The sequence below is a fragment of the Mus pahari genome, chromosome 1 (genome assembly GCF_900095145.1).
Source record: "Mus pahari chromosome 1, PAHARI_EIJ_v1.1, whole genome shotgun sequence".
Lineage (NCBI taxonomy): Eukaryota > Metazoa > Chordata > Mammalia > Rodentia > Muridae > Mus > Mus pahari.
The window spans coordinates 113,880,128-113,894,516 of record NC_034590.1 but is presented as its reverse complement, the minus strand read 5'-3'; the positions used below and the strand labels follow the sequence as shown (position 1 = coordinate 113,894,516).

Genomic DNA, 14,389 nt, shown 5'->3' with positions numbered 1-14,389 from the left:
TTTATTATATGTAAGTACACTGTAACTGTCTTCAGACACTCCAGAAGAGTGCATCAGACTTCGTTATGGATGGTTGTGAGCCACCATGTGGTTGCTGGGATTTGAACTCAGGACCTTTGGAAGAGCAGTCGGTGCTCTTAACCACTGAGCCGTCTCACCAGCCCCCTCTCTTCCTTTCTTTACCTTTTTATTTTGTTTGTGTTTGGTTTTGTTTTAGGCAGGGTTTCTTAGCCCTGGCTGACCTAGAACTCACTCTGCAGACCAGGCTGGCCTGGAACTCAGAAATCCACCTGCCTCTGCCTCCTGAGTGCTGGGATTAAAGGCGTGCGCCACCACAGCTGGCTCTCTTCCTTCCTTTTGGTGTCTGTTGGGATGGGCTCCAGCGCATCTTGGTTCAGGGGCTTTCAATGCCCCTCCCTCTGGGGAACCTTCTTTCTGGAGACCTTGCTTTCCCTGCTGTTGGAGCAGCCAATGTGGACTACCACTTGTGCATGGCGGCCGAAGACTGGGGATTGCATATGCTCTGGACATTTCACAGCTGTGAGGTGGGAACCTGGCTCTGCAGCGCCCTGCTCCTGTATGTCCTCATCTCTTATGGACAAGGATGGTGAAGGCCATTCTTGAGAGGCGTGTTCTGGTCACCGCCACCAGAGAGGCTGTTCCCCTTTATTAGCACAATGAAAAGAAAAACACGTGCACCTGATTTTATCCAAATTATAAACTTTTTAATTGCAGGATCTTATGAACAGACTGAAAAAGTAGTGCACACGATGTGGGCCTGTTTACAGAACCCACATCTAACAAGAGATTGACATCCAGAACAAAAATAAACTGGACCTGGTGGTGCACACCTGCAACCCCAGGATCTGGGAGGTGGAGGTAGGGGGGTCAGAAGCTGAAGGGTCATCCTGAGCTACAGGGTGTGAAGGGGAGTAGTTCCAGAGCAGCCTGAGCTATATGAGATCTTGTCTCAAAACAAGCTACCATAGAGGAAACACTATAGACTCAACAACTATAGCCTCTGCAGGGAACCCCCAGACTTTCAAGATTGGATTCTGACTATTGCGGTTTCCCGCTTCTGGGATTGAGAACCTTGTTCTCTGCATTTGTAGGATACATACACTCAGCCCCCTCAAGTAAGTCAGCCCAGTAAATCTACTTCTGTTGGTCTGTTCCCCTAAAGAGCCCTCCCCACCTAATAAAAATGTGTTCATTTGTGTGTGTGCACATGACCATAGTGCCCAGCAGAGACCAGCAGAGGGCCCTGATTCCCCTGCCTGTAGTTACAGACATTTGTAAGCACTCCTGCATGGTTGTTTGCAACCAGACCCAGGTCCTCTGGAAGAGTAACAAATGCCACCTTTCCCCACGGGTCACCAAGCACGGGCCTGAGCACTTCGAAGGCAACATCACCAAAGCCAGTTGTCATTCTATACAGCCTTAGGTGTCTGGGCTACAGCGTGAGACCATGTCTCAAAAATCAACCAAAGCACCGAACTTTAAATGGGTGAATTATAAGTCAATCTAAAGAAATGTAAGCAAACCCTGCTGGGTATGCTGTGCATAACTGCGCCCCACTAACCTGGAGCTCAGCCACTCAGCTAGAGTGCCTGGTCACTGAGCACCAGGAAACCATCTGTCTCTGCCAACGTTGGGGTTTCAGATGGGCACCGCCTTGTTCGTCTTTTTATGTGGACACCAGGATCTGAGCTTGGGTCCTCCAGTTTGGGCAGCAGGAACTTTTTAACTCATGCGCAGTACTTGTGTGGCTGTGGAATCAGTGTATTGTTAACGAAAGCTCAAAGCAGGGAAGTTAGCGTCTCTACAACCTCTGGCACTCATCAACATTTTCTGATGACAATATTCTAAATCCTCTCTTCTGCTGATTTTAATATACACATTATTGGGCCCGTGAAATGTCTCGGCCCTTAAGAGCACTATGTTGCTCTCATGGAGAACCTGGACCCACACAAGAGCTCACATGCAAATGGAACTCTGGTCCTAGGGGATATATGCCATTTTCTGTCCTCCATGGGCACTGAACACCTGTGGAGGCACTAAACCACCTTCAAATGCTCATACACGTAACAAAAAATATTTAATGGTTTCTATATGTACGAGTATTTTGTCAGCATACCACAAGTGTGCTTGCCAGTAGAGGGTGTCAGAGCCCCTGGAACTGGAATTACAGATGGTTGTAAGCCATCATGTGAGTGCTGGGAATTGAACTCTTGCAGGTCCGCTGCAAGAATTGCCAGTGCTCTTAACCTCTGAACTGTCTCTCCAGCCCATAAGTAAATCTTTTTTTCTTTTCTTTTCTTTTCTTTTCTTTTCTTTTCTTTCCTTTCCTTTTCTTTTCTTCTCCTTTTCTTCTCTTTCTCTTCTCTTCTCTTCTCTTCTCTTCTCTTCTCTTCTCTTCTCTTCTCTTCTCTCTCTCTCTCTTCCTTTTTTTTTTAATGGTGAACTGGCCACGGTAGGCATCTGCAGCTGCTCTTCCAGCCTCTCACACACACAGTAGGGGTGCGCAGCTCCTCAGAGCCCCAAGAGGATCCACATTACACTACTGATGAACAAGATCTGTTCCGCCTAGAGGCGAGAAAAAAACGCGCGCGCACGCGCTGAAGTCAAACGCGGCTCAGCTGTCAAAGCTACTACGACAGCAGATGCCAGCCCGGGCGGAAGTAGTTACAGCCCCATCCGAAGCGCATGCGTCGGATCTGGACATCCCGCGAGACGCTGGGCGGGAAAGCCTAAGGTAGTTTCCTAAGTGGAATCGCTGAGGGGCAGCCCGGCGTCCCACTGCCATGGACCCATTCCTGGTGCTGCTGCACTCGCTGTCCGGCAGCCTGTCGGGCAACGATCTGATGGAGCTCAAGTTCTTGTGCCGCGAGCGCGTGAGCAAACGAAAGCTGGAGCGCGTGCAGAGTGGCCTGGACCTGTTCTCGGTGCTGCTGGAGCAGAACGACCTGGAGCGCCGGCACACCGGGCTGCTGCGCGAGTTGCTGGCCTCGCTGCGCCGGCACGATCTACTGCAGCGCCTGGACGACTTCGAGGCGGGGACGGCGGCCGCTGCGCCCCCGGGGGAGGCAGGTGGGCAGTGGGCAGGGGAATGGACGGGGAGGCCTGGCCTCTGCACCCTCCGCTTGCTCCGACTGGGATGGACTCTAGGGCACGCCCACTTTTTTCCGACCGTGCGACCCGGAAGCTGGGAGGTCGTGTTTCTTACTTGCAGCGCCGAGGTTGAACCCGGGTATTACTCGTGCCATTTGCCCAACCCCAGTATTAACTCGCCTCAGACCTGCAGTGCTTCGTTGGAAAACTCAACTAAGAAGTGGATGTGGCTAAGGCATCTTCACCCCAGTGAGGGTAGCGTTGAAGAGTGGCCAGAGGTCATGTGTGCCGCCTGCTCGGGCCCCATTTCCGTAGTGGGAGTGTCTGTGTCCAAGACTGCCCTTCCCAGCCAAGGAAGGACTGCGCGGCGGCGGTGCTCTCTGGTCCAGAGTGCAGTGTCTGGTTATCGGCAGTTCTGCTTTTCGTAGAGAGGCGGCGCTATGCCTCCCCGTAACGCACAGTGGATAGCAGCCACAACTGAGCAACACCAGGTCTGGCCTTGGGGTGTAGATATAGGTTAAGCATATATTAGACACTTGATCACTTGTGACAAACACTCAAGAAGCCATTTAAAGGGGCAAAGATTTATTTAGTTCCTGGTTGGTTGTCTCCGCTGCTCTTTGTCTGCAGTGATGCAGGAAGTCAAAGCAGGTGGAGGGCCTGTGGAGTAAAGCCGGTGTGTGCAAGATCCACACGAAAATAGGCTGTGTATTCACATCTACAAGACATTCCAATGTTTGTTACTGTTACAGGAATCAAATAAGGGGTCTCCAGCCACTGCCCAGAGTTCCCTACAGAGATTACACCTTGCCTGTGTCCAGCAGGGGCTCCAGAGTAGGGCAGTGACAGACCTTTCGTAGTGTCTGATCAAACCAGCAAAGGTCACAATGTAGGATGTAGCTTTGGGGACTTTGGCCAACCCACTATTGAGCGGGGTGTTAGGGCAACCTGGCTTTTTCCCTCTGACGCTCCAGTCCTTTCCAGTTGGCAGTCTTCTAAGCCATAGCTCGCTGTGGCCCAGGCTGAGGGAGTGTGGCTGGGCAGATCAAGAGGCCACTGTGGGTCTCTTGAAGTAGCTCCCGTGCTACTTGGTGTCTGCACAGGACCTGACTGGCGTTGGTGATGTTGCCTTCGAAGTGCTCAGGCCCGTGCTTGGTAGCCCGTGGGGAGACTTGCCCCAGCTCCTCAGTCAAGTCACGCTGTTCTTTTCCCTCCTAGATCTGCAGGTGGCATTTGACATTGTGTGTGACAATGTGGGGAGAGACTGGAAAAGACTGGCCCGCCAGCTGAAGTTGTCTGAGGCCAAGATTGATGGGATTGAGGAGAAGTACCCCCGAAGTCTGAGCGAGCAGGTAAGGGAGAGCCTGAAAGTCTGGAAGAATGCCGAGAAGAAGAACGCCTCAGTGGCTGGACTGGTCAAGGCGCTGCGGGCCTGCAGGCTGAATCTGGTGGCTGACCTGGTGGAAGAAGCCCAGGGATCTGTGAGCAAGAGCGAAGATATGTCCCCCGTGCTAAGGGACTCAACTGTGTCTTCCTCAGAAACACCCTGACAAGCCTGCAGCTCCTCTCAGGAGTCACTGTGGATTTGATCACACCGTGATGTAGCACCAAGTGCCTTTCGTGCCCAGTGCCAAGAAGACCTTGCTGATCCAGGCCGGGCCCCTCCCACCAGCTCCTGGAGTATATCTGTATCTATGGAGCCTCTGCTCCTTGGGCTTTCGGGACACATGAAGGTTCCCCACCGTGTTCTCCACCACTGCTCCTTCCCCCAGAGAGGTCCCTGGTCTTGCAAGGAGGAAGTTGGAGCTAATGGCAAATGTGCTGACTGCAGTTTGAGAGTCTTTTTGTTCCTTGGGGTAAGACACCGTCTCAGTTCAGAGCACTTGGCTGCCTGAACTGTTGGCCAAGAGGGCATCAGACAGCAGCTCCTGACCCCCAAACAAGCAAGAGCCCTGTGAGGACTGATTGGAAAGTTCACTACCAAAATCACTGGTTCTGTGAAGGACTGTGGTTTAAAGGGTAGCACCTTGCCTCCATGGTGGTCTGTAAGCAAGTGCCCTGGGCCTCCATGTAGTGGCTCACTCTGAAATCCTAGCACTTGAGAGTTGAGAACTGCACTTTATAGCAGCCAGAGCTACAAATGAGACATTCTCCCCCCAAAACACACAAAAGCGAGTGCCTTTACCTGGAGATAACTTGTGTCACCAAGAACTTCTATTATATTAAGAACCCTTCTAATCTCACAAGTCCCTCCCATCCGGCTGACTACAGTGTACATACATCCCTGGGTGCTAGTTGTGGATGGAGTGATGTGATTGCCTTCATACCAGCAGGGGCCCTGACTGCCACACTTGAAGCCAAATAAACCATTCCTTGTCTCAGCTTCCCAACCTTTGGCTGGGTGTGGTTATGCATACCTTTGATCCTAGCTTTTTAGGGAGGTGGGAGCAGGTGGATCTCTGTGATCTGTGAGTTCAAGGACAGCCTAGCCTACATAGAGAACACTAAGTAGAAAGACCATATCACAAATACATAAAAGTTCATGTCTGGAGAAGAGGATCCTAGTCACAGGTTCTCCTGACAGAGTGAAGAACTGTACCTCACTGTCCTAACCTAATGTGGACTTCACAAGTGACCAGCCTGGGGCCTGTGCTCAAACACTGATCAGTCATTTCCTGGCACTCGCGTTTCTGTGCCCTCCTTTCCTGCTCTCTGCTCCACCTATCCACCCCTCAGCACACTTGGGCTCTCCTCAATCCCCTTCCCCGTTGTTGGTCCCTCCTGCATTCCTTGGGTTGCACCCTCCAGCTTCAAGCCTACCATGTTCTTCAGCCCAGCATCTATCCATCTGGCTGCTCTGCTCAAATTCTTGGCCATTGAGGCCTCCTGACTACTCTGGGGACTCATCCTGTTTTTCTCTGACCCCCACTTCTCACCTGGCTGTGGCCACAGTGCTCTTGGCTCCCCAGACTACGTATAGGCCTGTATAAGGTGTCTGGTGGGTGTTCTCTGTCATTCCCTACCCCTCCCCCTTTCTCCAGTTTGAAAGGTTTTGGTTTAAGACAACGGATTCCTGTAGCCCAGATATAACCTAGGTTGGCCTCAAGCTCACAGTGTAACTGAAGTGACCTTGAACTTCTTCCCAATCGTCCTGCCTCTGATTGTCCTATGCACTCAGAAGCCTGGGCAAGCCTACTGAAACTCTTGCTTTTTTTTTTTTTTTTTTTTTTTTTGGTTTTTTGAGACAGGGTTTCTCTGTGTAGCCCTGGCTATCCTGGAACTCACTCTATAGACCAGGCTGGCCTTTACTGATGCCTTTTAACTGTGCTGTGGCAAGTCAGGTCAATGAGCTTAGAGGTCACATTTTTTTGTACAGCTCAGGAATCCAAAATGGCTCTCCAGAGTTCAGCTCAGATATGAGCAAGCCGGTTTCCTTCTAGATTTAAGAGAATGTCCCTTCATTGTGTCACTTGCTGTATTCCTCTCTTCAAGTGGCAGTATTGAGTCTCAGTTACTACTGTTGCAGGGCTTTTGGGCCACCAGAGAAACTTATCCCTTGGTACAGAGTCCTTTCAACCATGTTGGGGATTAAAACGCGGGCATCATCAGGGTGAACACCCCACACATCTCTGCATCTCCCCACCTTGTGCCCAGTGTTGCCCTGAACTCCTCAGCATCAATTCCTCCTGCTGCTAATAATGGCTTCTTGGAGCTACACAGCTCACAGGTGACTCCTTGCCTGCCCTTCACTTCAGCTCCCATCAGGGTCTTGGCTCCTGCCCATCCTTCACCAAGCGTTGGAACCACAGACCCGCCTGTTCCTAGAAACCAGCCGCCCTGCATATTTTTAGCTTCCTATTTTTGAATTCCACAATCATTTCTGAGTCATTCAGCTGACTGCCTTCTGGTCACAAGGTCCCAGTGTGAGCTGTGTTTCAAATCAGACGATGGGACATGATGTGATGGAATGTGTGATGCATCCACCATGGGCTGTGGGCCTCCAGTAGCTGATGCAAAACAGTGCTGGTTTTCTGGAAGATGCGGGAAGCCCACAGAATCTTGAGTCATGTGCTAAGTGGATGCTTGCCTGAGGGTTATCTGCCAGCCATGGGACTCATTGTCACCAAGGCTTTGCTGAGCCAAAGCCAAGTGAGAGAACTGGAGTGTTTTAGGTGTGGCTAGAACAGGACAGCATGGTAGGCATGCATGTGGAAGTCTATGGCTCCCAGACTCCCAAAGCCTGAATGGACTGTAAAGATGAGGTCTGCTCCCTGTCCATCAAAATAAGCCGAGCATACTGTCTTATGCCTGTGGTCCCAACACTAGAGGCGGGGGAAGGGAGAGTCACTGCATTTTAAGACCACCCTGGGCTAAATAGACCTTATCTCAAACAAAAAAGGCAGGTGTGTCATGGCATATACGCTTGTAATCCCAGTATATGGGAGGATCAGTTCAAAGCCAGTCTAAGCTACATGAGACCCTATCTCAACAACCCCTCAACCCCACTGCCAATACAAAAGCCACACTGCATATTTAGGAAGGAATAGGACTCCTGTGGAGTGCAGAAGACAGTCCCTGTGCTCAGTGGTGACTGCAGCAGATCAGCTCCAACACCTCGGTCCCTGAACTTGGTGAGAGATGTAGTTAGTTACAGGGGCCTGTTCTCTGTCTTCCATGGTAGTTGGTGCATACCTAATTACATTACTAAATTAAATTCTATTGCTTTGGCAGGCTTCTGGTTTATTGTTGGTCACTAAGCCTAGGTTTTATATGTGACAGAGGTCCACTGTTAATAAAAGCCTGGGACAGTGGCACTTTTTCCAGTGGGTCTCCTGGCTGGAGGCAGCAGGACACAGGCAGTGCCCTCCAGATGAGGTCCTCTCCTTCCCTTGCTCATAGCTAGGGACCAGCTGAAGCTGCCACCAATTTGACTAGACCCAAGGCTGGCCTTCTCCCTTCCATCCTGTGTCCTTGAGGGGCCTGCTCAGGCCCATCCCAGTCTCTTCTAAGTAAAGTCGTCACTTCCTCGGAGTTTGCACAGAGACAGTGAAAGGCCCCTGTGTCCCCTGGCTTTCCCACCATGTAGGAAAGGCACATGGAAAGATGCCGTTTCTTTTCACTGGAAGGTCAACTTGGGCAGGACCAGTTGTCCTCTGGGGCCAAGCCTGTCCTTTGGTGCTACAGCCCTGGCCTGGGACCCACGGGAGATGCTCCCCACTTGCCAAATTACCTCAGGCCCCCTTGAGGGTGAAACTCCCAGTGCAAATCAATGGCTGTGCATACTCATGCTGTAACAGGCCCCCAGACCTCAGCACAACTGAGACCATGATGGAGTAGCATTCAAGGCCATAAAACACAGCACATAAACAGCACCACCTGCCAAAATGAAAGCAAAGAGCCGGGTGTGGTGGCACATGCCTTTAATCCCAGCACTCGGGAGGCAGAGGCAGGCGGATTTCTGAGTTCAAGGCCAGCCTGGTCTAAACAAGGTGATTCACAGCCAGAGCTATACAGAGAAACCCTGTCTCGAAAAACCCCCCCCAAAAAAAACAAAACAAAACCAAAATGAAAGCAAAGACCTAGTCCATCAAAGTCCATGGTTCTGGGAAAGTCTAATGTACTGACCTTGCTTTTTGGCTTCTATACGTCTATGCTTCAGGCTAACTGTTCTTGTTAACTGAAGTAAGTCAACTCAGGATAGAGTTCTTGTGCTTATAAGCTCACCCTAAAAAGGCTTGGGGCTACTCTGGGATTATAAACACCCAGTATAGTTACTGGCCAGGTAATAAAGACTTTCTACTGACTTAAACCCGTGCCTTGGTAGTCTTCTCTTGTAGACACCCCATTCTGATGCTTTCCGGTCACTGTAGGCTGTGTGCTTCATCCACTCTCAGCAGTGGGCTCACTGCTTAGACACTGCCCTCGAGCCTGGGACCCACACCTAGCAGCCTCAGCTTCCTATTGCAAAGGCCTCCCCTCTCAGGACTGCTGTGTCACTAGGCTCACTGTACATTTGAAGACTATAGGCAAGCCAGTTGTGATCTGTAGAATCTAAGTGCTCAGGAAGTTGAAGCAGAAGAATCTAGACCAGCCTGGGCTGTGTGAGAGATCCTGTGTGTGGCTCACACCTGTGATCCCAACACCTGGTAGGCTGAGACAGGAGGATTGATACAAGTTCAGAACTAGAAAGACCCTCTCTTTAAAAGAAGAAAAAAAAGCCTGGGTATCTAGTTGCCGAGTAAATAAGGGCTTGGGTGTGGCTCAGTAACGTGCAGGGCTTGCCTAGCAGACACAAAGAAGCCACAGGTTGCAGTTCCAGCACCACATAAACCAGGCATGGCTTCTCGGCGGCCACAGACTACTTCTGCTTAGCAGTCTTCATTGGGGGAGCATGCTGAGATCGTGCCAGAGCTCCAGGGGACCACTGGGCAGAAGCCTGCTCCTGCACCTAGGAGGCCTTGCCCTGCCCGAGGCACCACTCCAGACAGTATACCCAGCCCTAGCCTGGATGAGCTTTGACTTACTGTGGGCATCTTCATCAACCCTTTGGGGCTGGAAGTTGATTGGTGTGCATAAAATGCTTCATTTGCGTAGTACTTTCTTTTCCACAGCACCCTGCTTTGTTTCTTTTTGGGTCACAACATTAGGTCCCCCCACCACCACCACCATCCCCAGAAAAAGGCTTTTCCAAAGCAACAGGAGGCCCAGCAAGAGGCTGGCAGCTGCAGGTTCCTGGGAGTTGCCAGTCCTTGAAGGATATTCGCACCCAGAGCTCAGGAGCTGCATAGCACAGCCACTGTTAATGCTGCTGTTGGGGCTGTATGCCTGGAACCCATGGCCCTAGGAGGCATATCCAACTTGCAGCCCATAAAGCACATGCCAACATTTATCACTGTGTATGTGGGGAGTCAAGGGACACAGCTTCGTGGAGTTGATTTTCTTTTTCCATCTTTTTATTCTGGGGATAGTACTCAGGTTGCCAGGCTTACACACCCAGCACCTTAACCTGCTGAGCCATCTCTCCTGCCCTGAGGGTTGGTTTTTTGTTTTGTTTTGTTTTGTTTTGTTTTGTTTTGTTTTGTTGTTTGTAACTTGATTACAATTCCAAGGTGAACTTAGGAAATGACATCTTCCTTGGACGTCTGAAAGTTGGACACCCACCTTCACCCTGAGCCATCAGTCTCTGTCTCTGAGGCCTGCAGACATCCCTGTCTAGTTCCCAGGGATTGGAGCTATAAGCCTATTTCTGGTAGCACTGTCCAAGCGTTCAACCCTCCGGACCCAGGACTACCAACAGCAGAAGGTCTGCCCTCACACCTGCTAGCTCCATACTACAGCCTTCTGGCTTGTGCGTCTGGTGGGAGATTGTGTTTGTGCTCTTCAAGTACCTCTCTGGCTTCAGGCTGAGCTTCAGGGAGCAAGAGGGGACTTAGAGGCAATGAGAACAACCGGGATAGCTATGGGAACGATGGAGGGAGGAGGGCTTGGGTCGTGAGTGTGCAGGGAAAACAGCAGGGAGCAATCTGGGAGCCGTATGGGCTTGGCACAGGGGTTAGGCACAGAGGGATGCTGGACTAGGGATCCTGTGTTCTATAAGAAGGCAGGCTGAACACGCCACAGAAAGCAAGCCAGTAGGCAGCGCCCACTTCATGGCCTCTGCATCATCTCTTGCTTCCAGGTTTCTGCCCTGTTTTGAGTTCCTGTCCTGCCTTCCTTCACTGATGGACTATGATCTGGAAGTGTAAGCAAAATAAACCCTTTACCCCAACTTGCTTTAGGTCACGGTGTTTCATCACAGCAATAGTAACCCTAAGACAGATTCTGTCTCAGGAGAAAAAGAAAAGAAAAAAATGTTTATTTTAATTCAAAACAAAAACCAAAAAACAGTGAGTGACTGCTGATGCTTGGCTTACTTTCTTCATTTTATTATTTTTTTTAAAGATTTATTTATTTATTTATTATATGTAAGTACACTGTAGCTGTCTTCAGACACTCCAGAAGAAGGCGTCAGATCTTGTTACGGATGGTTGTGAGCCACCATGTGGTTGCTGGGATTTGAACTCTGGACCTTTGGGAGAGCAGTCAGGTGCTCTTACCCACTGAACCATCTCACCAGCCCCATTTTATTATTTTTTAAAGCTTTTATTATATTTTATTTCTGGGATGCAGGAACTGATGTGTGGAGTTCAGAGGAACTTGCGGGAATTGGTTCTCTGCTTCTACCTTGTGTGTCCCAGGAACTGAATTTGCATTTTCAGGTTTGGCTGTAAGTGCCCTTACCTACAAAGCTATCTCCCTGGCCCATTCCTGCCTTGGGAAAGTCTCACCTACAATTAAGATGGGGCTTCCCACATCAATTAATGTAATCAAGATAATTACCCACAGGCTGCTTAAAACTCCATCTCGCAGATGATCTGGGTTCTGTCATGTTGCCAGTTTACATTCACCGTCACAGTTGGGTTTCATAAGGTTTAGCAGAAATTCTCCGGGAGGCAACAGTTCAGTCCTAGGAAACAGTGATGGGAAAGGCTGGGGGGGGTATTAAAGGGGGTGAGCTGGCCTCAGACAGGGGACTGAGAATTGAAGACCAGCCTGGGCTATATCCAAACTACTACCCCACCAAACAAGAGAAAGCTGTGTGAACCTGGGGCGTGGTGGTGCACGCCTCTGATCCCAGCACTTGGGAGGCAGAGGCAGTCAAATTTCTGAGTTCGGGGCCAGCCTGGTCTACACACTGCAATCAGAAGATAAAGACAGGAAGAACAGTGTTCAAGGCCAGCTTCGGGCACATAGAGTTCCAAGCCAGCATGGACTTCAAGAGAACTTGCCTCAAAGAAACAGAAGGAGTCAGGCGTGGTGAAGCACACATTTAATCCCAGTACTCAAGAAGCAGAGGCAGGCAGATCTCTGAGTTCCAGAATCAAAGGAAGGGAAAGGAAAGGAATGGAAGAAGAAAGGGAAGGACTTGGGAGAAAGGGGGCGGGGTGGGGGTGGGGATAAGGAAAGATGAGAGGGAGGGAGGAGGAGAAAGCTTGCTAAACTGAGTGAGTTCCAGAGTGGTGCCCCAGTTGACTTTGGGGGTCATGGTCACCATTTGGGATATCCACAAACAGCTCTGACTCCAAACTCTGACAAATTCTTTGTTACAAGTTGCTCCAGGATCTCCCGAGCCCAGTTGTATGGAGAAACAGGTTTCATCCTCCCCTTCAGCAGATGAGGGGAAGGGCGTCAAGTTGACTGATTAGGGCTGCATTAGGATGGCCCAGGGTGAGTGTGGAGAACCAGAGTCCAAGTGCTAGACATTCTACCAGCCAGATGGAGGCAGCCTGACCCACAGAGCCTTCTCGTGCCCAGCCAAGTACCACTGACCCAAAAAGAAGTCACAGTCTGTGGCAGAGCGAAGATTCTTCCTCTTTGTCTCAGCTGGAGCCACCTTTGGTTTAAGCCAAACCGACAACACACACACACACACACACACACACACACACACACAGTCTTCCATAAAGACTAAAGACTATATTAATCAAGACTGTCAAAGAGACACGGCTGGCCTCCCTGTCCACCAACAGCTCCCCCTTGTTTAAGCCCAGTGCTGCCATCTGGGTCAAGTGGGTTTGTAGCTACGGAATGGTGGGACCAACTTGGAAAGGACTGAGCATGGCGATTCTTTCCAACCCTACAGCCCAGAGGGCAGTAGGCATATACCATGGATCCACCACCCCAGATCAAGAAAGCGGAAGCCGTGCTGGGCGTGGTGGCACACACCTTTAATCCCATCACTTGGGAGGCAGAGGCAGACAGATTTCTGAGTTCGAGGCCAGCCTGGTCTACAGAGTGAGTTCCAGGACAGCCAGGGCAATTCAGAGAAACCCTGTCTCGAAAAACCAAAAAAAAAAAAAATTTTAAAAAAAAGAAAGAAAGAAAGCAGAAGCTAGAGACACTGCCTCCAAATGGACTGTCTCCTGAACTACGGACTCATTAAAATTAAGGTTTCGTCTGGCTGGTCTGGACCCTTTCCCTCCCTGCTCCTCTACCTCCTCCTTAGCCTTGTGTTTTGCCCTGTGGATATGAGTATAGGGTCCTGGTCCAACCTCACTTCCCTCAGGCCTGAACTGAGAGAGACAGGTACTTGGGAGGTATTAGCTAGCATGACTACAGACCAGCAACCCATACTCCACTTTGATCTTTGCTCACTGATGCCCACTTTAAGTGTCTGGTTGAATTGGAGAAAGGAAAGCTGTGGGAGCTTATTTTTTTGATATAGGAATACAGAGTTTACAGTTCTATGCGTACCCTGTGGCTGGGCACTCTTTGCAAAGGGAGTTCCCATTGCAAAGAATGGGGTTATAAAACAGAACTCACATAAATGAAAATATGTGTATGGAAAGGAAGGCCCACCCATGGCATATACAATAGGAAAATGCAATCCAATGGCCATGAAATTAGAAGTCTGGAAATTCGTTAAGAAACATTCTGGCCTATGAGAAACAGGGAAAACTTGGAGCATAAGACTCTATACCACAGGAAAAGACCCTGGGGGATAGATTGAGTACCCAGAAAACACCCCATCCCTCTGTCTCCAGACCTTTGGTTCCTAAAAAAAATCTCCTACCCATGCCAAAGCCCTGACCAACTCTCCCTTCCAAAGACACTCGCTACCTGACTGAGCACAACAGGGCCAGAGTCCCACCTTCCACTGTCCCTTAGCTAGTCATTCCCAGCCAGAAATTGGCCAGGATCACTGGTTATGTTTGGATCACCAGCCCCCATACTACCTAGGGATAGTAGCCCATTGACTAAAAAAAAAAATCTCATTGTGACTAGGGGCAGCCCAAAGTAATGTCAGAGGTCCTACAAAGGGCTGGAGCTTGTCTAAGATCATCCAAAACCTTTAACGCAGGCACTTCTCCTTATTCTGATGCCTGCTGTTCTGCCTCGTGGGTTAACTCATCTGGACAACAGCAATATTTCCAGACCCACGTGACTACTTGATGAGCCTGTACTAATGGTTTAACTATCTGTGCCTCTTCTAGTGCTCTCCTCTGTCCCAGGCATACCTACATAATGGGAGGAAGGGAGAATGTTTTTAAAATATGGACCCTGGGGCTGGAGAGATGGCTCAGTGATTAAGAGCACGGACTGATCTTCCAAAAGTCCTGAGTTCAAATCCCAGCAACCACATGGTGGCTCACAACCATCCGTAATGAGATCTGACGCCCTCCTCTGGTGCATCTGAAGACAGCTACAGTGTACTTAGATATAATAATAAATAAATTTT

At 50.0% G+C, this 14,389-nt stretch overlaps 1 protein-coding gene across 1 annotated transcript; it reads left to right on the top strand.

Moving 5' to 3' along the window:
- Nucleotides 1-2,768: 2,768 nt before the first annotated feature.
- Nucleotides 2,769-5,501, top strand: Fadd (Fas associated via death domain). Its single transcript, XM_021214570.2, has 2 exons — nucleotides 2,769-3,090; nucleotides 4,330-5,501. The coding sequence occupies exons 1-2, from the start codon at nucleotides 2,805-2,807 to the stop codon at nucleotides 4,659-4,661; spliced, it is 618 nt and encodes a 205-aa protein (XP_021070229.1). The 5' UTR covers nucleotides 2,769-2,804; the 3' UTR covers nucleotides 4,662-5,501.
- The last annotated feature ends 8,888 nt before the right edge of the window (nucleotides 5,502-14,389 follow it).

Coding starts and splice junctions, on each gene's coding strand:
- Fadd (XM_021214570.2), top strand. CDS start 2,805: ATGGACCCATTCCTGGTGCTGCTGCACTCGCTGTCCGGCAGCCTGTCG. Junction 3,091..4,329: donor TGCGCCCCCGGGGGAGGCAG/GTGGGCAGTGGG, acceptor TTTCCCTCCTAG/ATCTGCAGGTGGCATTTGAC.